This window comes from Stegodyphus dumicola, chromosome 10 (assembly GCF_044657685.1).
Source record: "Stegodyphus dumicola isolate Sdum_Otavi_A_Nest chromosome 10, ASM4465768v1".
Lineage (NCBI taxonomy): Eukaryota > Metazoa > Arthropoda > Arachnida > Araneae > Eresidae > Stegodyphus > Stegodyphus dumicola.
In genome coordinates this window covers 96510747-96537253 of record NC_140777.1, presented here as the reverse complement: position 1 = coordinate 96537253, position 26507 = coordinate 96510747, and the positions used below count along the sequence as shown (strand labels likewise).

At 31.1% G+C, this 26507-nt stretch overlaps 1 protein-coding gene across 8 annotated transcripts in view; it reads left to right on the top strand.

Annotated features, from left to right (window-relative positions):
• The window catches only part of LOC118189209 (ectonucleotide pyrophosphatase/phosphodiesterase family member 3-like), a 167252-nt gene extending 141036 nt beyond the window's left edge, over positions 1–26216 (top strand). For all 8 annotated transcript variants that reach the window (XM_035359774.2, XM_035359776.2, XM_035359781.2 and 5 more), the window contains 5 exons: positions 7171–7353; positions 12325–12463; positions 15521–15725; positions 22455–22614; positions 24504–26216. In XM_035359774.2, coding sequence (XP_035215665.1) covers positions 7171–7353; positions 12325–12463; positions 15521–15725; positions 22455–22614; positions 24504–24644 — 828 coding nt within the window. In that variant the 3' untranslated portion in view covers positions 24645–26216. The remainder of the gene's footprint in view (positions 1–7170; positions 7354–12324; positions 12464–15520; positions 15726–22454; positions 22615–24503) is intronic.
• Positions 26217–26507: the final 291 nt, after the last annotated feature.

Genomic DNA, 26507 nt, shown 5'->3' with positions numbered 1-26507 from the left:
GTGTTCGTTTGACAACTTTGAATGGACCATCATATGAAGGTGTTAAAGTTGGCTGAATCATCATATGAAGGTGTTAAGTTGCATCGTTGCGCACGAATACGTGCGAAGATGTCTCAAGCGCAGGATGTACAAAATAGCTTGGCTGGTTATGCGAAGATGCTGGGGTTGGCGAGATATTGCTCATGGTCTCACGTAAACGTTGAAGGAATGTTGGAGGGTCGATAACTGGAGTAGATTCTGGGTGAAAGAATTCACCTGGAAGACGGAGGGTTGCACCATATAACATTTCAGCACAAGTGCTACCAATGTCTTCTTTGAATGCTGCGCGAAGACCAAGCAAGACTAGGGGTAAGGCTTCTGTCCAGTGTGTGCTACTGTGGCACTTCAGACCTTGTTTGAGAGATCATTGAAAGCGTTCCACCATGCCATTTTCAGATGGATGGTATGGTGTTGTGCGAATATGGCGAATGCCAAGAAGAGAGGTGAGGGATGCGAACAAGTGACATTGAAATTGTCGGCCTTGGTCAGTAGTGATGGTGGTAGGCATGCCAAATCTTGAAAGCCACTGGGAGATGAATGCTCGAGCTACAGTTTCAGCGGATATATTTTCAATAGGAATGGCTTCAGGCCATCTTGTGTACCGATCAATACAAGTGAGGAGGTAAGTGTAACCATTTGAAGGAGGCAATGGGCCAACCAAGTCTAAGTGCACATGATCAAAGCGTCTTGCTGGAAGGTTAAATTGTTGAATGGGACTGTGAGTGTGACGGGATACTTTACACCGTTGACATCTAATACATGACCGAGTCCATTCTGTGATGTCTTGATTCATCGCTGGCCAGACAAATCTGTCTGCGATCAGCTTTTTGGTGGCACGGATTCCAGGATGTGCCAAATTGTGCAAGGCATTAAACACTTCCCGTCTAAAATTGACAGGAATATAGGGACGTATTCTATTGTTCTCTATGTCACAGTAAATTTTAAGCGTTGGATCAATGTGCAGTGGTTGTAACTGAAGGGAGGTTTGTGGATTTGAGATTAGGTTCTTGAGTTCCTCATCATGCAATTGAGCTTTTGCAATTTCAGAGAAATCTGGGGTAGTGAGGTTGATATTGTTTACCCGAGACAAGGCATCAGCGACACAATTATCAGTACCAGAGACATATCTGATATCTGTACTAAACTGGGCGATGAAATCCAGATGTCGAAGCTGACGAGGAGAACATGAGTCAGAGTTTTTTCTAAAAGCGAAGGTTAATGGTCGATGATTGGTGAAAATGATGAAGTCGTGTCCTTCCAAGTTGTGCCGGAAGTATTTAACAGCACAGTACACAGCAAGTAGCTCTCTGTCATATGTGCTGTATTTCCTTTCTGCAGTAGTGAGTTTTCTGGAAAAGAATGCCATTGGGGAAAGTCCTTTAGTGGTATGGGCTTGAAGCACTGCTCCTATGGCCGTGTCAGATGCATCTACCATTATAGAGAGCTGATCACTAGGTGAGTGATAAGAAAGTGTGGCTGCATTTGCCAGATCGTGTTTGCATTGCACGAATGCTGCAGATGCAGATTCAGTCCAAGGGACAGCTCGTTGATCGTTTTTTTTGCTATTCTTCAGAAACTCATGTAGGCAGGCTTGTGTTTTTGTGGCATTTGGCAGAAAGCGTCGGTAGAAATTTAACATTGCTAGAAAACGCTTCAGTTCAGAGATGGTTTTGGGCTGGGGTAGGTCGTTAATTGCTTTGACTCTCTCCGGTAAAGGTTTGACTCCATTCTGGGTGATAAGACATCCAAGAAAGGAAACTGAGGGTTGACCAAGTACACATTTGGATGGATTTAGTTTTAATCCATGATCTTTAAGGCGAGTGAAAATCTGACGCAGATGTTTAAAATGTTCTTCCGCATCTGTAGATGCAACCAGGATATCATCAAAATATGGGATGCAGAAATCGAGACCAGACAGTACTTGGTGTATGAAATGCTGAAATGTTTGGCCAGCATTGTGAAGGCCAAATGGCATATATAAGTACTCAAAGAGGCCAAATGGTGTAGTCACTGCGGTCTTGGGCACATCTTCAGCATGCACTGGGATCTGATGATATTCTCTGGCAAGATCGAGGGTAGAAAATATGTTTGTTCCATGAAAAAGATGGGTACAGTCTTGGATATGTGGGACTGGATATCTGTCAGGGACTGTGACGGCATTAAGTCGACGATAATCTCCACAAGGCCGCCAGTCACCATTAGACTTTTTAACCATGTGAAGTGGACTGGCCCATGGACTTTTAGATGGGCGAATGGTTCCCTGTGCTAGCATGAATTCAAATTCTTTGCGAGCAGCTTTTAGCATCTCTGGAGAAAGACGACGAGGCTTGGAAAATACAGGTGGGCCATGTGTTTCAATGTGATGATACACTTCTGGCTGATGAGTATGCTGCCCTGATTTGGATGGGTTTAAAATGTCAGGGAATTCTGCTAATAACCGATGAAACCGTGTGCTGCCCGATAAAACACTTATGTTGGTAGGTACGTTTGATACGTGAGAAGCTTGGCCCTGTGACGTCAGCTGGGTTGTAGCATCAATTAAGCAATTATTCTTGACATCCACTAGAAGGTGGAAATGTGTCAAGAAGTCGACACCAATAATTGCTTGAGTTACATCCGCAATAATAAAAGGCCAGTTGAAAGTCCGGCGCAAGTTTAAATCAAGTGTCAATAGTTTAGTGCCGTAGGTTGCAATTTGGGTACCATTGGCTGCATACAGTACAAGTTTATTAAGTTGGTGAGCATTTGTTTTAGTTCTCGGGAGCACTGATATGTCAGCTCCAGTATCTACTAGAAAACATAACTGAGTGGAACGATCAGCCAGTACTATTCTGTCGATGTGGCGGACATTCTGTTGGCCAGCAGAAGACCGCCCATTTAGTTTCCCGCTTGTACAAAAGTGCATGGAGGGGCACACTTGCGAGCTTGAGAGCCAAAATGCATATGATAAAAACATATGCCACTTGTGGGTTCTTTGTACTGCGTTCGAGTATTATGACGAGATTGACTCCTGCTTCGGGCACGAAATTTATTACGTGGGCCCTGATTTGATCGATTGTATCTCCGTGAAGCATGAAGACTTGTAGAGAGTTCAGATACTTTTTTGGTCAATTCAGCCACTTGTTGTTCGAGGGATGAACTGGAAGGTGCAGCATTAGCAGCACTTACATAAGCTGGAGTAACAAGTTCATTAATTTTGTCAGCCATTGCTGCTAAACAGGTTAGATCTTCATTGGAAGCAGCAAGAATTATTTGTATGTTATTAGGGAGACGCGAAAGCCATAGTGACTTCAACAAGTCGTCACTAAAATGGCTTCCTGCCAGATCACGCATTCGTGACAGCAAGTATGAAGGTCGCTGATCTCCAAGTTCAAGTCTTTGTAGTAAAGTACGTATTTTGGAAGATTCACTTTCTGAATAGATTTCAATGAGCCGCTGTTTCAGTTTGGAGTATTTATCACAATCAGGTGGTTTGAGAATTAAGTCATGCGCTGAATTCAGAATATCAGACTCAATTGCTACAACTACATGGTTGAATTTTGTAGAATCCTCACTAATGCGAGCTATAGAAAATTGTGCTTCGATCTGAGCGAACCACAATGAAGGATTATTTTTCCAGAAAGGCGGTGGCTTCACCGCAACGCGTGTGATTTGTGGCTCTGGTGGAATATCGTCGGGCATACTGATAGATAATTTTCACTTTAAATAATAAACACTTAACAGCACAAATATTGTAGCATGAGGATACACTATTGATATTTTACCATGATAACAATAAATATTTTAACCATGCAGAAAAAATTTACATAACGATACACACACAAATAATACAGGGTCAGCAATTACACACACAAATAATATTTTGCCGAAATGCATTTGAAAAGAAAAATTATTTTGATTATTTCTTATTTGAGAAAAAAAAATGATGCGTTCATTTTGTATTGCGCACACACAAAATCACCACTTCACACTGCTAAGGCACTTTCGAAGGAAAATGGAAATCACTCCTGTAGCACGTGGGACAGAAATTCACTACTTTCGAACACTGAGGGAAGAATTTTGCCGTAGCACGTTGCAGAAAAATTACTGATGTAGCACATTTAGCAAAAATCACTATTGTATTACATTTGTCACAAAAGTTGAATGATCGAAGAATTATTGCACGACGGCGAAGTCAGCGGAACGGAACAGATCACATTGATGATTTGCTGAAGCTCCTTGCGATGATATGCACGACTTTGAAAAAAAAAAACACAAGCAATATATATCAATACTTCTAGAAATAATTGAAGGGGTACGTTGTAGCATACGTTTAATGTCCATATTCGTTGTTATTTTTAGTCAGTTCTTCAGAATGCCTTGGATGCACGTGGCTTAGGGTCGTTGAAAATCCATTGTCAGTAGCGTGCTCAGTCAAAAGGTCACCACTTTTGGTGGTCGTGTGTGCTTAATGCATGATATAATTAAAGAAAATAAGAGTAGACAATCTCCTATAACAAAAAAATATATTAAATACTAAATTACAATTTAAATTACATTGCAGAGATCAACACAGAGCTCGGAACACAGTTCGTGCTAGCGTCGCGTACACTTGTCCGACGAGAAGTCTGAGTGAGTAAAGATGTCGCTTTGCTGCTCCGATTAAGAACTGGATTTTACACGTGGCGCCATCTCATGAATAGAAGTTGAAGTATCTGTCGGAACGCCACAGCTATACAGGATTTTTAAATCGCATCACCACATTGTAGGCGGCATTGACTGCAAAATGTTGTCATGGGAAAAAGTCATCTGTGAACTGCTTGCAGATGCAGTAGAATATCTGATTACATAAATATGAAGTTAGCTAATATGCATCTCGCATACAAGGCTGCCGACTAATGGGCAAGATGATGCTAGTATGTACCAAGAATGGTAGGTGATAAGGCATACGCTCAACCACCAGACATTTGCAATCGTTGCATGAGCAGTTATGTGAGACTGACTGCTTTAAAAATCCCATTAAGGGCACATCTGTTCCTTTTTTCAATATTATGTTCTCCATTTCTAGACTTTGTAAGGGGGGTTTATATTATATTATTTTATTTAGTTATTTATATATTTTTTGGCTGATGGTCCCGAGATCCAGGTGTTAGATCATTCTAGATACTGGACATCTGGATTTCAGACTTTGTATTGTATATGTCTATAAACAACGGTTGTGAAAATAAAGGCTGGGTAAGCACTTTTGTGGATATGATATTACATATATATATATATATATTATTGATTTATATCATTATAATATGTGCAGTCTTTATTTTTATTACATCGGTGAAATTATTTATAGCATTATTTATAAGTATATTCTATTTATCTTTTGTACTATTATTTAAGTTTATTCTTATTCTGTTATTTCTAAGTATGTGTGAAAACTGCAGTACCATGAACAAATTATATGAACGAACTGAAAGTTACAGGAAATGCATAGCTGGTTAAAGATTTCAGAATGATAATACATGCATGTGCTGAACAACTGGGAAATTTTGGGTTAGTCATAAATAGCGGGTCATGTCAAAAGTAGTGTTTTGTTACCTGCTGTGGAAAACATTTTATAAGCAGTCACTAGGCCCATGACTGACAAAGTCCTAGTATAAGCAATTTATGCCATTTGAACAGAGAACAAATGACTGGCCTACAAGAAGGATTATTTTAGCATGAAATTGCTGCTTGTATGGAGTGTAAGGACTTGCCAGTGGGGCATCTGTGGAAGTAGTGAGCTCAAGAGTATTGAATAAGCCACAAATCTGGCACTGAATCATAAAATATTATGTCAGCATGGAGTGAATTATGCTTCATCCACATGAGAATAATGGACTGTGTAGCTTCACCTTAACAGTTGACATAATGTTGCAGCACTAATATGGTTAAGCCATTCTGAGTTTCAACAGTTTGCTGGAGTCTGCTGTGCCATGTATTGCATACATTTCTTTATGGAGGATTCTTTTACCTTGACACCTTTGAGGCCTAAGGTTACAGTGGGCTGATCAACACTGTCTGGCAAGCTGTTTGGCAACAGATCATCTTTTATACAATGACGGTCATATGTATATGAGATGCTTTAGGAGTAAATGCCATCTTCAGTGCATTATCCAGCATCATACTGAACATTTGTCAAGTGGGATGGTCTGTGGCATCATTGAATATGATGGACGATTTTGACTGCTAAGAATTTAAAGTACTGTCATGAATAAACACCACATCAAGGAGATCATAGAACCACAACCCTTAATTCAACACATTCGTGGAGGTATGTTTTAACAGAACAATTCTTGTCCACATATTGCGAGAAATGCCTAAGGCTTCTTCTCACTAAATCAGATATTGCTTCTTCCTGAGTCTGCCCATTCACTAGATATGTTGCCTAGTGAACATGCCTTGGAAGGAAATATGCTCATGACACCCATCTGATGACACTGACCGCACATATTGAAACCTGTTTCACTCATTGCCATGATGAGTAGGAGCTGTTATTGCAGTGCATGGGGGGCTTCATCAGATATTGATTTTAGTCATTAAAATTCTTGTATTACTTTGTAAGTTTAATTATTTCTTTGTGTCACTACAAATGGTATGTGAAATAAATTTTAATCTTTTCTGATGATGCTTTCATGGTGTTGCAATTTTCAAACAGTAGTGTACTTCTGAAATATTTAATCAAATAGATGCTTGTTAATTAGTTTCAGTTTTAAGAACTAATGTAATGTTTTCAATATTGGAATGCTTGTTAGTTCTTTTAAATGATTATTAAGTGTGGTCATTTTATGACATTCTGATGAGAATTTCATTCTAAAATTGGTCATTTTATGACATTCTGATGAGAATTTCATTCTAAAATTTTTGATTTAACATTTAGTTTTGTTCATATGATATTAAAACAATTTTTATGTTTGAAAACAATACTTAATATTGAGTGAACGCAATTTCATTTATTCTTTTATGAAATTGCTTTTAAAAATTTTTTATGCAAAATTTTCATTCAGGCTTAAAATCTTTTTGTGTTGTTATCCAGTGGAAAAACTGACCAGTATTTCTCTTGTTACTTTTCTAAATAATCTGCTAGAATTATAGAAATTTTAATATGTATAATTTTAGCCTCATAAGCAAGTTGAAGTTAAAAACGTCAATGAAATCCATCATCTATATTTACCATTTGGAGTTCCATATAGTTTTCAGGACAACAGTACTCTCCGTCTCTTATACAATAAAGATTATATCACTGCATTTGACTTGAAATTTCGCTTACCTATGTGGACAGCATTTACTTTAAGTGGACAGGTAAATATTATATATATCAGTGTCTGTACTGATTTTTTATTGATGATGAACTATTTTTTTAATAAGTATATTCAGTGTCATTTTTTTGGAATGTGTTTAAATGTTTTAACACTTCACATAGTCTGGCTTTGATCAAATCTGACTCACTATAATCCAGCATGAAAATTTCAAAATGAACTACATTTTTTTAGCACAATAAATTAAACAAAATTGTAAAAAATTGGTGCAGAGAATTAATTTTTAATGAGTAAAGGATCAGTTTTTCCCTTTTATATAATTAAGTCTCTTTGTGCAGTTTATTTTAATGCAGATTTGAAGTTATGCAATACAATATATATTTAATTTTTTTTCTGTGTTTTCTATCGTATACATGTATACCTGTGCTTAGGACATTTGATTAACTCTGTAATTATTGCTGGAAGAGATAGTGAGAATACTTATGAGGCATGCTGTATGTTGACTTTATCTTGGTTTGGCAATAGTGCCTAAATATTATCAGAGCTGGAAGTCTTAATTTTGAAGCATATGAAAGATGCCACCGTAAGTGCAGATCACTGCAATCCTACTGCTGCATTTTGTATGTTTAAGTTACATGCCACAAATACTGGGTATTTTTAAACATCAATGTTGAATTAACTTTTGTCTGTTAGTTATTGATATACAAATCTACGGTATAGGTGGGGAACCTTTTTGCCATGAGGGGCCACATTTAAATTAGACAGTGATAAAGGAGGGTGTGTAAGTCAATATACCTGTAAATGTGACTTTTGTGAAATTATTATAGTTTTGTATAGTTTCATCTCTTTATTGCATAATGAAGAAACATTAGTCATTTATTAAATAAAAATGTACAATATAAAATGTTTTATTTGTTTAAAATATTCTATTGTTGGGCGTTGGCCAACTGAAAAGTGCACCAGAATGACAATAATTTCAGACTGTGAAAGACTGCTAGAACTGCAATGCTACAGCATTCTAGTTCATGTTATGCTCAAGTGGCAGCATGTTATTTAATTACATTAATTTCCAAATTGTCATAATCTATGAGATTAAATATTAATTAATATAAGAGCTAGAGGCCGCACATTCCCCACTTCTGGTATAAGCATTTGCGATAATTCAATGTTAATACCCATTTAAAGTAATAATAATTAATACAGAAAAATGTGAGAATGATTCTGTCACTAAGAAATCTGAAGTGACTCACTTTGGAACAAAAGCTTGATGTAATCAAGCTTCATGAAGAAGGTGCATCATTTGTTAAAATAGGTCATGAGAAAGGGATAGTTAAGTAAGTTCAAAAATTTATTAAAAAGAAAGATAATACAAAGTGCAAGATTACAGCTTCTTATTTATCAAAAGTAGTGATAAAAACAGATGCACTTGAATAAAGAAGACTAAAACCGTAAGCACCATAAAAGTTACAGTAGGAGAGAATGTACCTATTTTTAACAGAATTTTTGAAGAGCTTCAACATCAGAACTATTATTGAGAATATAGACAAAACAAGGTATGAATTGCAAGCAATATGGGGGGGGGGTAAATACACTACACTATAAAAATGATTTAACTGATTTTGAAACTTATTTTGCTTTTTATAAAAGTCATTAATAACATAGTAGAGACTGGACAGCATCTTGCTTTCAATGAGTTAGATTCCATCAACATAATTGAATGCATAAAATCAAATGCTAATGAAATATCTAATAAAACATGTGTTAACACAGATGAGCAGTGGCTTATAAAAAATGAGTTTGTAATTTAGATAACAATGCCTGAACTGAAATGCCTGCTTAAAAATTAACAGTTGGACAGCCCCTGAAAATTATTTATAGTTGAAATCTTGTTAGAGCATATTATGGAAAGTGACTACAACATTGAATTTAGCCTTACAATTCAACAAACAATAAATATTGCACTTACTGCTGCAGAGAAATATATGAAGAAAGAAAACCAAAAAAGAAAAAAGAAAAAAAGAAAAAAAAAAAGGTGCAGTCATTGATAGTGTATTTTTATAAAACAAAAAATGAATCGCAAAAGCATGCATTTTAAAAATAATTTTAATAAAAACATTTGAATTTTTTTATTGGGAAAAAAATAGAAGTTTTTCATGAACCAATTATTATTTTTGTATGTACCTAATATTTCAGTGTATAACATGCACTTTTTAATACAAAAAATAAGATCAAAATTTATGGCTGCATATGTAAAAATGATAAAATGATAGATTTAAAAATAAGGAGAAAAGAAACATACAAAAATTAGATTTCTACATGTATTTAAATTCTGTTTATTTAAAAGAATGGACATACATTATTAGATAACATGAAAAGTTTGTCATATTCGTCTCTCATTACGTCTTCAGGTACATCATCAAATTCTATTTGATTTTCACCATCACTGTTACATGATCCATAAATAAGTTATCTTCCATTCCATTTAGATTTTCAGATACACGTCACATATTTAAATGATTTTTTAATTATTTCGGCTTTAATTTCATTCCGTGCTTTTAGTATCCATTCACATACTATTTCAAGACTGCATGATGCATTTGGGCTTCTTTCATAAATGTTTTTTCACCTTCTAACATCCATGTATCCCACTGTCATTTTAAATTTTCTTTTACTGGTTTGTTGACACACACATCTAAAGGCTGAACTAATGGCATTAATCCATTGGGTATAACTGCCATGTCTGTGTTACACTCTATCATCAATATATCATATTATCTCTTAGATGGAATCTGAAGACTTTCTGGATTATTTAAGGCAACAGGATACTTTTGCCAAACATTTCTTATCCACAGTTTCACACTGTTTTTATCCATCAATCATTTCTTGTGAACATGAATGAAAACACCATCTGGGAAATTACATTTTGGTATTGTCTTTTTTAAAAAATTAATATGGGTTTTAGTTTTGTACCGTTCATTAAGCAGGAAATTACTATGGTGAGGCGAGATTTTTCCTGACCTGTTTTTTTTTTATGTGAACCATTTTTGTTCCTTTCACATCCATTCCTTTACTTCCTATCATATCAAAAACTACTGGAGTTTCCTCCATATTTGCAACCAATGAAAGTAAATAATTTTTTTCTTTCGTAGGTCAATAATATGCTTCTGGAAACTTATCAATTTGTTGTACCAGCCTTTTGGAAGCCTTTGTAAAAATTTAGTTTTTTTCTCATAGAACTAAATTATTCTGTGAAGTAGATCAACTGTACCAACTGAAAATTCCTTTAAAGTTTTCTCTTCCATTTATACTCCTTTTTGCCCACTTTAAGGCAAATAAACGTATTCTGTTTCTTGTTAAAATTAATCGATTCTGGCAGTTTTCTTGAATGCAGTTTGTGACACTTTCTTCTAGGGTAGGCAGTTTCATTACTTCTTTATGCGAAGCACATTTATTCTCTGTCACATTAATTATTGTAATTTCATTTTTCTTCCATTCATACATGGAGCTTTCACCAACACTCATCCTTGCTGCATCACAATTTCCATTTTTTTCAGATTAAAATTTTAAACCAGCACTGTGTTTGTTTTGTACAGAAGAAGCCATATTTTTGCTAAAAAACATTTTACTGCTTTAAAAAAACACCAGATCAACTGTATTTCAACTAGATCAAATGTGATTTACTTAAGTCTGCAATGTTCATTTCAAAATCATGGCTTCAGATGACCACAGAAAGCGAAACATCCGACTCCTAATTCCGTGAATTTATTCAGGTAAGAAGTACATTCTTATCCCAAATTATACCTCTTTTCTTGAAACTCTAGAATAACATTTATGTGCACACTTGCATTCAAAACAACCCACCTTCTTTGCAGAATTATTTACTCCGGAGAGCATCCCCCCACACATATTGCTACCCTTATTGCTTGCCAATTCTGTAAACCATTGTTCCAAAGACTCTGAAAATATTTGAGTGATTGACTTCAAAATGAAAAAGCATCACACATGTATCTTTCAGGTTTCTTTTTAAAGGAAAGGTGCGCGTTATATGGCGACTATACCTAAATATTAAAAAATGTAGTTTGAAATTATAGGTGCGTATTACGAATACAGGGTATTTAGGTTCTCAAGTTAATTGTATTTCAAACAACCTAAAGTATTGACAGAATTGATTACTCAGACCATATGAAGTATTAATGTGTAATTAGCATCTTTTCCTTTTTTTAAATTAATGTATCCTAGAAATTGCAGAATTTATGTGGAAAAAATATAAAACTTTTTTGAATTTTAATATTAAAATATTTAATTTTAAAATCATTTGTGTTAAATTAAATGTAAATCTAAATTAGATTTTTTTAAACAATTTTAAAATTCTTTATTGGAAGTGGAGGAACACATTTTTAAACCTGAAAGAAAATGCATTATTTTCACCTAATATGTAAAATCCAATCTCAGTAAAATAAAATCCATAACAATCATGCCTTGGAAACTGGTAGGAAAGAATTTGGAAATGGTCTTTATCAAGTGTCCTCAATTGCAAGAAACATAAGATCTGTAATTTATCTTCTATACCCAACAGGTGCTTACAGGATTCTCAGTGTGTTACTGTTTGGCAAAGTACACAATTTTTAATTTTTATTCCAAATTTTATTAGTCTGTTTCTGATTAATAGACTTAAAAGCAATAAAAATACTTCTTAATAATTTAAGTCTTTATTTATTTTTTAATAATTGTTGTAAATTGAAATACATTTAATTTACAATATAGGCAGCTGTTAATTTTAAGCTTTGTTATAATTATAAAAAAGTTTTTCTAATGCCTTATATTATATAAGTGGTACTGAATTATATTTGAAAAAAAATATTTATGATGTTTTACATTAAAGAAATTAACTTTTAAGGTTAATTTTTAGTTATGGTATCAAGCTCTAAACGAAAATCTGCAGATTGTAATTTTCATGCTTTTGTTTTTTCTATATAATTTTTATTAAATTAAACATCTTTAAATATATCTTTAGAAAAATATCAGCAAGTTTGAAGATGTTTGCTGGATGGGTGATGCCCGAATTCCCATTAATGATGTGCCACAATGCGGAGAATATAATACATCTTTTGTTAAGAACCAATATATTCTTCAAAGACCTTTATACCCTCCTGGTTAGTAAGGTTTCCATTTATGACTGCATCATAAAAAAATGAAAAAGGAAAATATTACTTTTACCTTTAGTTTAAAATAGTTAAAATAGAAGCTAAAATGTCAAAGCAGAAAATTATAAACAAAATGCATTTTAGAAAATTGCATGTGTTACATTATGCACATTCAAGCTGTCTGAAACACACAGGAATGTTTATTTGGATTTAATTTAAGGTATTCGATCATGTTTGGAGCACTTTTTTTCAAAGAAGCAGTATAGGTATACTATAAACACATTTTTCATTTATTTTCTACATAAATTAATTATGGAACATCAAAATTTAATATATGCTATTATTACCCTGCAAAATATATTAAATATATGTGAAATTTTAAATGAATTATTTAATTTATATACTTAAAGATTTGGGATTAATTCCTAATGCTTTCATACCCTGAAACTGTCGAAACAGTTTTTAATTCTATACCAGTTTATCAGAATTATTAGTGAACAATTAAAATATTAGTAGATGAATTTTGGGATCCAGGTTTAAAATTAACTTAAGGTATCAGTATGCTACTGTTAAAATGTTCTGTAGTGTATACACATGTAATTTCATTTATATTTCATGTAGAACTGATTCAAAAGTAAATTTTTAAGCATGAAATGTATTCAGTTTATATGTGCTGTAACATTAAGGTGCATTGGACATTCTGTGCTCAGTGTTTTGGATGCACAGTGTGCATGTCTTATAGAAATATTTAATAATGTTTAATTTTGATTTTTTATGATTTATGACAGTATTTCATTGTGTAATTGCAATAGAAAATACTTATAGGATTTTCATTCAGCAAGCTCTGCATTATGTCTTTTTGTATATAATAATGATGATATGTGTGGTCTTATTAATGGCAGTCTCTTCTGTTACATAGTAATGAATCTGTAATTATGTGTGTATTACGTTTGTTCCTTGCATTGTGGAAAAACGGTGGCAATCTGGAAACACCATTTGAATACATAAACTCATCCACCTGAGCATGTGCATAGCTCTAATTTTAAATTTGGTTTGCATTTATTTAATGTTTTGTGCAAACTAGATGAAATTTTGTTAATAAACTCAGGGTATTGTCCCAACTAGTGATCTACCAAATTTCGTTAGTTAATTAATCAGTTTTATACTAGATGGCACCACATCTTTTTCAGAGTATTTTGTCTGTAAAGGCAATGCTTATGCTTATCATTTCTTTCACATGCAATTTTTCCATTGAATTTGCATAGAGTTTTTAAAATGCTGTCTTCAAATCATTGTTATCAATACTCTCAAATTAAATTTCACATTTACATTACAGAGTTGAAATAAAATAACTCTTATCTAAGTGACAACAGTGTTTAATTTATCTCTCTTAAATTCATTATCTCTTTTTTTAATACTCTGCATACAACACATTGTATGCAGAGGTAAATAGGTTTTGAAACAACTAAATATAGCAGTATAAAATCAGGTGTGCTTTATCTTACCTATTATCTGTTTCATTCACTATACGCATGAAACTTTTAGCATTTAGGGGATCATTTTTAGTTATACTAATATTGAGTTATTCATTGAACCATTTAAACCAGATAATCTAGTTTAAAAAAAATTTCACCCTTTTATTTGCACACTGAAAGTTTTCTTACATGCAGCATAAAACACAGCAAAAGAAATAAATGTTTTGCAAAATGTAACAAATTTTTAATATTAAATAATAATAAATATGATCATGCTAATTTGAATAAAATGGCAGAAGAAAAAAAAATTGTAAAAACAATTTTAGTGGTGCTACCTATTGATCCATAATGTAATTACACAGTTAAGTTAGGTAGATCATGTATTGGGAGAATACCTAAACTCAGCAGTTTAAAAGCAGTGTGTTGCACCTTGTAAAAATATTTGTTTTCTGAATTTAATCAATAAACTTAACGATGTAAAAGGAAATATGTTGCCACTGCCCAAAATAAAATATTTTTGTTTCCTACATGCAAATGGGTTGCCATTTGGCAAAATGTAAGATATTTAATATTCCTTTCAGGTATAATCTGTCTATTACTAATTAACAAACAAAGTGATTTAAAAAACCGTAAACATGTACTTCATCTCTCTTGTTAATTGCTAGGTGAACCTGGAAATTTACACCTCATTGAAGATCTGGCAATCGTTTTTCCATGAAATATGGACTAGACAACAAATAAACAAACCTAGGAATTAACTCTGTCACTAACTAATATATATGTAGGATAAAAAATATCTGAAACAAAATTATAATTTAAACTAGAACTAAACTAATAAAATTATAGTTTAAGTTATTATAATTTAATTAATGTCATTTCTAGATCATTCCATTTTGCACGGCCTTTGAATTTATCACAAAATGATGATTTGAAGGACTGACTAAATAAATTTTCCATTGAGGTCTCAGGCTGCAGGTAATCTATCATACCAACTAACAGAAATAATAGCAAGGAGAAGCCGGAGCAGTGTTGATGCGTAATAGCTATATAGAATAGATCATAGATCCATACTGAAGAGGAAGAATTTTGATTGTGTAGTAGGCTAATATGCTGAGTTCGTAATATCTAAGAAACTTGGCAGTCAAGACAGTTTCAATTCCATTGTCAACATCAATTTTTATGAAAGACTTTCAAGCTAAAGACTGCAAAATATTGATTATGATTAATATTCAAGCAAAGATTTTACAGAACTGTGAACTTCTCTAGTATTTCTTGAAAAAATTGACATTCCTTTTCAATTTGAATTTATTGTTAAAAATGATATTTACAAAAAAAGATTTTTTTTTGAATAAAAAAATCATTTATATCAAATTTGGTGATTTTTTTTCCATGATTGTATTTCCCTTGTTTCTCTAATTCTGTAATGCTTTTTTTTTATTGCTTTTCTTCAAGGAATAAAAATCTTTGCAGTTTTTAAGTACTATTTTAAATTAAATGGTTCTTTGAATCAAAGTATTATATATTTTGTTTTAAAATAGCTCTAATTAATACACTTCAGAATACTGTGTTTAAATCTTTGTTCTTTTAACAGAATTTTCTAATGCCAGTGTGAGAGATGAAGCAACTTTTGTAACAAATTCAGTTCCAAAATCTATGAATCACTCAAAAATATTAGAAAAGAAATTAAATCAAATTCTTAGCCAGTGGGCACGAGAACAAGGTCAGCTGAATGTCATCATGGGCCCTGCATTTGATCTTCATGCTACTGGCATGAGACCTGCTGTAGGAAATATAAGGTAAGTGTACAGTTATATATTTTTGAGTTCATTAACTCATTAATGCACCAATAAAATTCAGAAAGTGGTCATTTTTTCCTCTAACTTTTTTATTTTTATAGTTTTACGCAAAAGTACATTAATATAGCCCATAAAATTTAATAGAGATGTTTTCCATCCTTAAGCTTGTTAAACTACATATGTCTTTAAACCAAGTTAACTTGGGCAACAAAACAATTATTGACAATTTTTTTAGTTCATATTTACCACTGTGTGCTCAATTTAAATTATAAAACATGGAACTGGTAGGGTGGACGAGTATCTTATGGCAACAGATACCAATGCTGGGCCAAAGTAAGACTTTCATCATCACTACTTTCATTCTCAGAAATAACATCAATTTTTCAAATTGCTGTGGCTGTAATCTGTCTGAATTGTGTTACAAGTCTCATTCCTAATCCATGGTATGGGTTATCTAAAGATAAATTGCAAAAATATTATATGCAAATAAAACCTTCTGGCTGGGATTCAATGCAGCCTACTAAAATGAGAACAATGGCCTTTGTCCTGGCAACAGTAAAAAAGAGGTGTCTGCACAAACCAATAGCTGATATACACTGGCAGCAGATTTTCTCAAGTGAAAGCAAATAGGTTGAAAAGTGTAGCTTATATATTCAGTTGTATTTGCATGTGAAAAAAATGACTTGGATATATTAACTCAGGTGTACAGAAAAAAATAACTAATTAGAGTGCATTAAGGGGTTAAAATATTAATTAATAAATTAATTTAAAATGTTTTTCAGTATAGTTTCGTAACATTTAAAAGATTTCTGATGATTTTTATATTTTTAGCATATGAAGATGATAAATAATTTTACATTTATCATTCTGTTGTCAGATCAATAACTCAAAATGCCTAAAACTGCCTATATAGTAACTGCAATTGTTCATTACTTGTCCTCATAACAAAAGCTGTTAAATGGTGACAATTAACTTCTAAAGTTGAACAATTTCACAGCATCCTTATAACCACAACTTGTATTTATTACTGTGTTAAATATTTTGCTAAGAAAGTTAAAAAAAATATTTTTAATAAATATTTTTTAGATAAATGAATTCTTTACCACAGAGGTTTTTTTTTTTTTTTTTTTTTTTTTTTTTTTTTTACATAAATTCGACAGCTACTAAAGTATTAACATTTACTAGAGAAGAAAATGTAATATAATTTATGTAATTAATGAAATTATTTCTTATATTTTTATTTAAACTGTCATCATGTATGTTTCCACATTTTATTTTAAGGTACACATCGCCTTCTCCTCCCCTGAAAAAAAGGACAGTTCTATATTTCTCGTTCTGCTGGGCCGATTGATGAAATTCAACTTGCATTTTTCATCTCTCGAAAGCACGACTTAGGATATGTATTAGATTTATATATGGCATTGCTCTTATATAGGTATTTTGACACAAAATCGGACTTTTTCTGAAATAACATATTAATTGTTTTCCATATTTCAATTCTACAACTCAAATTACACTGAACTATCAAGTTTTGTAAAAATCGCACAAGTAGTTTTTAAAAAATTAGATCTCAAAATTTTAGCTCCTCAATGTCAATTGAGTTTGGTATATATTTATTAATCTCTCTTTGTTTAAACTTATTTGATTCTTCCTTTCACATTTCGAAATTCAGGTTCATTCCAAATAAAATTTACCCATTATTTATGATTTATTTTAAAAATTTGTATTTTAAAATAATATTTATAAATTTTTCAAAAAAAAAATTGAATTATAATCTATAAAATTTTTACCATCATTTTAAAGTAGATTTATTTCTAAGGATACCTGCAAAAAATCGTAGTTTTTTATTCAAAATTTCCGAAGCTATATGTGAATTTATATATTGGTGCATTTTAAAATTTCGCATATTTGTTGAAAGCGATAAAACATCAAATGTGATTTTGATGCATTGGTAAAATGATTTGAAAGTAGGAACGATGTGACTTTTTTTTTGCTCATGCACAATGTAAAAAGGTAGGAAATAGGTGCCTTTTTTCCTGCTCTGGCATAATAGAAGGGAAAGGAAAATCGGTTGCCATATATTAAGAAGTTCGCCAAGTGAATTATTCTTGGTGAAAACTGAAAACTGAAAAAGATAAATTTTTGAATTTCTCCATAAATTTCACACCGAATTTTACAAAATTTAATATCTATTCATAATGCAAGTCATAGAATCGAAATATAGGAACAAAATGTCATTTCAGAAAAAGGTCGATTTTGTGTCAAAATACCTATGTTAGAACAATGCTATATATAAATCTAATATATATCCTAAATCATGCTTTTGAGACATGAAAAATGCAATTTGAATTTTGTCAATCGGCCCAATAGAACGAGAGATATAAAACTGTTCCCCCCTCTTTTTTTTCACAGTGTACAATCGAACCTACGGTCACCAGACATTACATAGTCAATTCAAGCTATGATTTTGAAGTGAACATCAAAGACTTAAGTAAATCACATTTGATCTAGTTGAAATACAGTTTATTTAGTATTCCCCTTAGTAGCGATGGCTCGTGCCCAACGAAACATACATTGTGCTGGTTCCAGTTGCAAACTCGCTCAGTTTGCGAAGGAAAATAGATATCATGTTGAGCAAGGATGTTTGGAGTTAATGAAAGTTACATAGAGGAGCAGGAAAAATGGAAATCACAATAATTAATATGCCAAAGAATAAATGCTCTTTGCATAAAGCAGTAGCAAAATGCCGTATCCTATAAGAAAGTGTTGCAAACTGGGTCCTAGAAAATTGCCAAAATGGATTAATTTTAAGGTGAAACTGCGTATATTTATTTGCCTTAAAGTTGGCAAAAAGGAGTGCAAATAGAAGTGAAAACTTAAAAGCAACTTTTAGTTGGCGGAGTCGATTTATTTCACAGAATAATTTAGTTCTGCAAGAAAAAACAGAAGTTTCACAAAGGCTCCAAAAGGTTTGAATAACAAATTGAAGTATCCCAGAAGTATCTTGTTTACTTATTAAGGTAATATATACATATATTTACTCTCAGATATTGGGAATATTCTTGAAACTCCAGTAATGTTTGATAGCAAATAAAAGAATTCATATGAAAGAGCAAAAATGATTCACATGGAAACAACAAGTCATGAAAAATATCACCTCACTGCAGTGCTTTCCTGCTTAGCGAATGATACAAAATTAAAACTCATGGTTATTTTTTAAAGAAAAATTATACTGAAATGTAATTTCTTTAATGTTGTTTTCATTCATGCTCATGGGAAGGGATGGATGTACGAAAATGGTGTGAAATTGTGGATAAAAGTTTGACAAAAGCATCCTGTTACCTTCAAGAATTCAGAAAGTCTTTTTTGTTTGGAAGATGTTCAGATCCTATTTATGGATAATACGAAGAAATTAATGAAATAGTATAATGCAGATATGGCAGTTATTCCAGGTGAATTAATGCCATTAGTTGCTGTAGTTGTGACTTATCTCACTTGTCTGATAGTAATGTCAGAACAAGGCCAAGAAATTCATCGTGGCAAGGAGTGCAGATTGCCTGTTGTTGGCTAGAGCCTTGAGCACTATACAGGTGACAGTTACGCCCCTGATTTTGGAGAGCATTCCGGGGTGACGGGTCTGAGGATCTCCCACCTCTCTACCCAAACCACCAAACTCTCATGAGGACTTTTGGCTCACCGCATATTGCTACAGTGTCCCTATGCTGCACAGACACTATGCATTTGCAAACATCCATGCTTTCTCTGGGATTTGAAGCCAGCTTTCACTACAGCAGTCAGCATCATAACCACTATCCCAGATGGGCAGCATGCCATTTGTTTAGATGTGTATATCAGTAAACCATTCAAAGAAAATTTAAAACAACAGTGGGGAAAAAACATTTGGAAAAGGAGGCCAAATGAATAATGCCAGTCTTGAAATAGTGTGTGAGTGGATAATAAAAGCATGAAATGAAATCAACCTGGCATAATTCAAAAGTCTCAAAATAATAATTTAGTTCTGGATTAGAATAATAGTGGTGGTAAAGATGAAACAGAATTTGATGTTTTACCTGAAGATATAACAGGAGACCACTATGATGAACTTTTCATGTTAACTGATAATGAATTTTTTAAGTCCATAAAGTATGGCATTTCTTTTAAATAAATAGTATTTAGGTACATGTAGAAATTTAATTTTTGTATGCTGATATTTTTCTTAATTTTGAATCTTATCATTTTCTTACCTGGCATATAACACCCACCCATAAATTTCAAGCTTTTTTTTTGTATTTAAAAGTTATACATCAGAATGCAAATAAAATTAAATAGTTTAAATTGTTCTGTTTTCATCCACAAAGAATGCTAAGCTTGAGAACAGTAACAGTCTGATAGAAATTTATTTTAACGAAATTCTTAGAATTCCTGTACCTATTGCTGTATTCTAGATATACTTATCATACATCTAATATTGAGTTATTAGTGGGGAGGAAGAAAACCATGAGATGCCATTAAATATTAAGTTTCCCACTTTTGTGAAAACCTGGACTTCCCCTTTCTCACTTTAATCTATATATATAAAGAAAGAAAAGAAAAGAAATATATATATATATATATATATTTATATATAATATATATATATTTATATAATATATATATATATATATATATATACTTACTCTGGAAAAGTATATATATACTTACTCTGAAAAAAATCTGGAAGGGAAAAAAAAAAGAAGAAGAAGAAGCAAGAAACAGTAAGCATTATAAATTTTCATATCTGAGTATGCTTTCCTTTTTAGAGTTTGATATTTTTTTTTGTTTTGTTGACAGGGCAAATGAAAGGAATAACAGAGAGACAGAAAGTCGTGATATATTTTTAGAAGCCACCTGAAAAATACCACTAATTTTTTTTTTTTAAATAACTTTATTTTTTACCGATATTGCATTCCACTTATCATCAGTATAAGAATAAACTGTAAATAAAAGTTCCTGAAATTAATCTTTTTAAATTTAGTCATTAACATATTTTGTAATTAATGCTGCTATTTTGTTTCATTAATTGCTAAATTTCTAAAGAAATTTTCATTTATTTTTAATTAAGAAAAACATCCTTTAAAAAATCATGTTTCATCTCATAACAAATTGTAAATTTTCCACTGTGTAAGATCCAGTTGAACCTGTAATTGAATAGCAATAAAATGTTTTAAAAAACATGCAATTAAATAATAATATTTATCATTGTTTTGTAATTAAAACTAATAAGTTGAAGAATAAATTCTTGGTTATAATCTATCAGCTGAAAACAAGATATACTTATGCAAGAAGAATTTCAGAAAATGAACTTTCATGTGCTTATAGTAAATCTGAGGTATTCTTTATTTTGCAAATGCAATACATTTTATCCTGCGCATATAAAGAATTTTTATATGTAGCACAAATATGTAATAAATAAATTTATAGCACAAAAATGGAAAATAATCTAAAATTTGTGTAGCAGTGAACATTGTGTTTAATGATTGCAAGTTTTCTTGAATAGCAGGAGTTTAAAATACTGTATGGAAGTGTTAATAGCAAATTATAGCCATCAGCCTAAAATTAAATTTTAAAATATGAATGGATTATTAATTCTATCACTACTGCTATAGATACTGCCTTATATATGTATAGTTGTATATATAACACATTTAAGCATATGAAAAGCAAAGAATTGGCAAATTATTTATGATTTTTTTGTGATAAATTATTTGCAGTTACTTGCCTTGATAACGTCTTGTATTCACAATATTAAAAAAAAAAAAAAAAAAAAAACCTGCATGATCAAGTTAGGGATCATATACTTTTGATGAAGATTTAGCTGTTCAGTTTTCTGATATTAATGAACAGTTACAATACTGAATAGATAATTTTGCATCTTTTTATTTATTATTTGTTATATTCAATAAAACAAATTAAATTTAATGTTCTGTTAACGAAGTAGGAAACTTATTTACATTTGAGGATATTATCTTACAATTTTCCTAAAAAAATTATTATATCATCATTGATATTGAATTTTTTTTCTTGTGTGGAAAATTAATTTTATAAAGAATAAAATGTGTATGCCTATGAGTTTCAGTATTATGATTTCAAATTCGGAGTTATGCAATAAAAATAGTTTTCTTATTATGGGTATATAATTTAAATATTTTATTTTATCAATATTTTATTGTTTCAGATGTTTTGGAAAAATGTTTTGAGTTACCTTTCATTGATACATTTAAATTGCATGATTACACTTTATTATGTAATCAGTGTTTAGAGTTGAAGTAAACATAATTATCCAAATTACATCCACTATATCACTGTCAGAAAATATCTTTGATGATATCTTTGATACAGTATTAGTGGAAAACATAGTTAAATCCATCGTTGTTTATTTATCATTGTTGTTTGTTTATCCATCTATTGTTTTTAGTGATTCCAGATTATATTTTATAAATACAGTTAATGCTGAATGAAAACATTTTTAAAGAGAAGCATGTGTTTTTACAAGTTTCCATATTTATCTTGTATTATATTACAACTGAAATTGTGTCTAATATTTTTTCAACATTTATTTATGTTTAAAATTATAAAATAAAATTACATTACTGAGTATCAGTAATGACTTAATATTATTATCACATATTATGCAATAAATTTATCTCATTATTTCAGAAGAAATATTAAAAACAGTATATTTTAAATTAGGAAGTATGGAAAGCTTGGGCCAATTATTGTACCAACTCATATATTTGTTGTAGCAACATGGTGCTCCACAAAAGCAATACCTTTAAAAGACTGCAGTCCATCAAAGTTAGAAGCTCATGGTTTCCTTTTACCAAATTATCCATACACGCAAAACTGTGAAGTAAGTATTTTATTAAATTGAATTCTTTTGTAAAAAAAAGTGGTTATATAATAATGAAGGTTATAACTATGCATTTATTTGTTTTTAATTTTAGATATTTCTTTTCACTAATTTTTTTTTAATATTTGTGATATTTATACTTTGTAAAGAATTAAATTTTTGTGAAAAGTAGTGCTTTAAATCTTCTATGCTTTTTTTATCTTAATAACTGATTGAGGAATTCATTAGTTTATTGTGTTTTAGAGATGCTTTATAGCCAGATATGTTTCTGTAACTATTTTTATATTCGCATTTGCATTTTATAAAATTGCTAATTTGTGAATTTATTGCAGGTTATATATGTGTGTATATATGTGCATGTGTTTATTATACAGTACAATGTCTGAAATCTGGAACTCAATATCTAAATGATCTAAAATCTGGAACTCAATATCTAAATGATCTAAAATCTGAATCTCCAGATTGCAAGCAATCCCCCCCCTTTTTTTAAGAAATTTTTATAGCAAAACATGTGGAGAATCCCAATCTTAATTTCATTTTAGACTGATGCCAACCTGCCGAATTATTACTTATTTATTTGCCTTCATCATCATGTGATGATTAACACATTGCAGCTTGAGAAATGATTCATGCTTCTGTATGAAAAAAAATTGTAAACTATACTTGCAGGCCAAAAAATTACATTTAGTGCTATTTGATGAATTACTGATTTGTTATTCAGTTAATCACAGGAACAGTGCCAGAACTGGTGCACTCACACCGGCCGGCAGAATTTTGGAAAGGCAAAATTTTTGTATTTAGAGAAGCATCGAGCAACTAAATTAAGGGAGTTTAAATAAAGATTTTAATTTGAGAAGACACTGAAATGCAAAATTTTTAGGATTTGGGGAGGCGTTTGGCTGTAAAATTTTGGTCCCGCAGAGACTACACCGGTCCACAAAATGTCTCATGCTGTCCTTGGATATGCCATAGGTATATGTGGGAATTTGTTTACTCAGGATCCAGAAAAGCATTATGTGTGTGCGGTAAATAGTCGTAAGTATAATAAATAACTAATGTAATTCACTCTTAACTTTGTCAGTGCACGATAGAAGCAAGAATAAATTTAGGGGAACATATATGTCTATAGTCACCAATCTAATGCTACAGCGCTAATCATGTATAGCGGAGGCTAGGTAAGCTTTATGATGATAGCTGTGAATTTGAAAGTTTTCAGATAATGCAAACAAAATGCGAAATTTTAAAATTAATATAATTTGTGAAGAAATGTGCAGAAGTGATAATAAATGAAAGATTATATAACAAAAGTTTCTGTTTGCTATAATAATAACCTATTCATCAATCAACTAATGGATAGCGAAATCTGTAATGAAAAAGCTAGAAAATATCGCTACCGATAATAAAGAAAGTGACAGAGAGATTGTTGAGAACGAAAAAATTTCGACTGAGAGTTTAGTGGGAATTCTCCATGTGGCAAATACTAGACTTGAATAACAGAAGTGTGTAACTGAATAAGAAATTATGTCTATCTATAGAATTAAAAGAAAGTTTTAGCACAAGAAACTAAGCAAATTAAACAACTTATTAAAAAAATAATAAAGCAAGCAAATAAATATTGAGCTTTTTTCATCCTCAGAATTTTGTTCCCCTTAATATAATAAATGCTTAATTATTTCATAAAGCACTATTTCGTATTTTATAATTTTTGCATATCATCTTAGATTTTAACTCATAATCTGATGTCCAGGAAAATCCTAAATCCAGATCACCAAAGTCCTAACGCGTCCAGATTTTGAACTTTGTAATGTAATGCAGTTTTTAATCATTTATAAAACTTCTGTGAGTCAGTGAAGGAATGGGAATTTTTTTAATATTTCTTTTCCTCCCAGTCTGCAGCAAGTGTGATTGGAAAAAATGTTGCCCGTGTCGTTGATGTTGAGAATTTGACTGGACTTTCTTTCTACACTGGGCTACCAATATATGATGCAATACGCCTTCGAACCATGATGCCTGAAAGATCTATTTCTTAAACTCTTGACCCTCAGTGAGGAGTTTTAAGCATATCAGTGGAAGTGGCTTTACACAGAAAATGCAATTAAATCACAATATAAATCTTTCAATTTATATCGTTTAAAAATTCTAAAAGTAATATAGCATAACACAGCATTTATATGTTTGCTATAAATAATAATGTGTCACTGAGAATTATTATACTTCTTTTTACTCAAAGCGGGGGGAAAAAGAGGTGTATGATTATGTATATTTATTTGTCATGCTATGCAGTTTAGAAATTAATTTTAAATCTGTACTTATCTTTTCTGGCACATTTTAAAAGTATTATTTTATCATAATTTTTTATTTTCAAGATATGTTTAACAATTTTAATCTGATTAATTATTTGGTGTGAATATTAGCAAGTTATCTTTGCTTCTAAATTTGAATTATTCAAAGTTATAACAACAATCCTTTATTTTGAAATAAATGAAAAATACTTAATCTATCAAAAAATGATTTTATCAGATGTGCCTTGAGAATAATATTTTTTGTTAGTTGATAAATTTGAAATTATTGAAAAATATTTTCTGCAACTATTTTTTAGAATACTTTATTCTATGAAAGCGATTATGTAGTTAACATCTTTTATAAATGCAATCAATATTCAATTTAAGTATCTATGATAATTTTCATTTCATTTGCCTGTATAATACAAGGTTAAGTTAAAAATCTGTGCGATACTATATATATAGTATGCTGTTTGTAATGAATAACTGAAGCAGTTTATAAATGAAATTAAAATATCATTTCATTTGCTATGCATTTTTATTTAAAAATCTATTATTAAAATTAACTGATCTATTTATGTAACCTGTAGAGATATAACCCCTATTTTGATATGCTAAAGAAAACCCTTCCCAAGATAAGTAGTTTTCTATATAAATTCTTAGATTTTAAGCTTGTATTGTTCAATTTTTTTATATAAAAGACACGAGGAACAGAATAAAAGTGCTTGCATCAATTGAATTTTTAATTCTTTTATTTCACGTTCTGCATAGTTATTATATTATTATTATTAGTTCTGCATTAAATTGGTGATTTTTATGTTGTAAGATTTACAAAAGTACCCATTTGAATGAATAATTTTTATCTCATGGACTTTTTAATGTGAAAAATGTGATAATGTGGTATTATAATGCATTGATAAATGTGATAGTTTAGTATTATAAATAGCATTATATAATGTGAGTAAATTTTAACATTATTTTGATATATGTACATATATGTAATTTTGTAAACAATGCATTATTATAATAATAATTTCAATAATAATGAACACTTAAAAAATGTGCAGGGAATAGACATGGTTTTATATAAAATATATTTTTATTTCAATTATTATTTTATTGTGTTATATTCAAAGAGATTTTTTACATGATTTAATTATTTTCTGGTTATTTATTACTTGAAAAGTATTAATGGATGATTTTTAAACTTTTATCTAAAGTTTTAAAAACTTAAGAAGTCTTTTTCTCTTACAGTTTAAACTCTTTGTAACATCTGTAAATTAAAGATGAGCAATAAAATTAAATCTTGCATGCTGTCAACAGATTTTCATTTCCATTGTCATATGACCAACAGATAACAAATTGTAGTCTGATGGCATATTCTAAAGCTTAATTATATAAATACATACAGTTTTACTGTGTATAAAGTTATGCTAATAAACACATTGTGTTATATCCTTAGAAAATCCAAAAAAATCAATAAATTAATTAGGAGTTAATTTTAAATGACGTTTTATTAACACCTAACAATAATAACATACATGAAAATGAGTAAACAGAAAATGGAATTACATTTTAAATAGTTTTAAGTTTAGAGAGTTCAGCCAATAA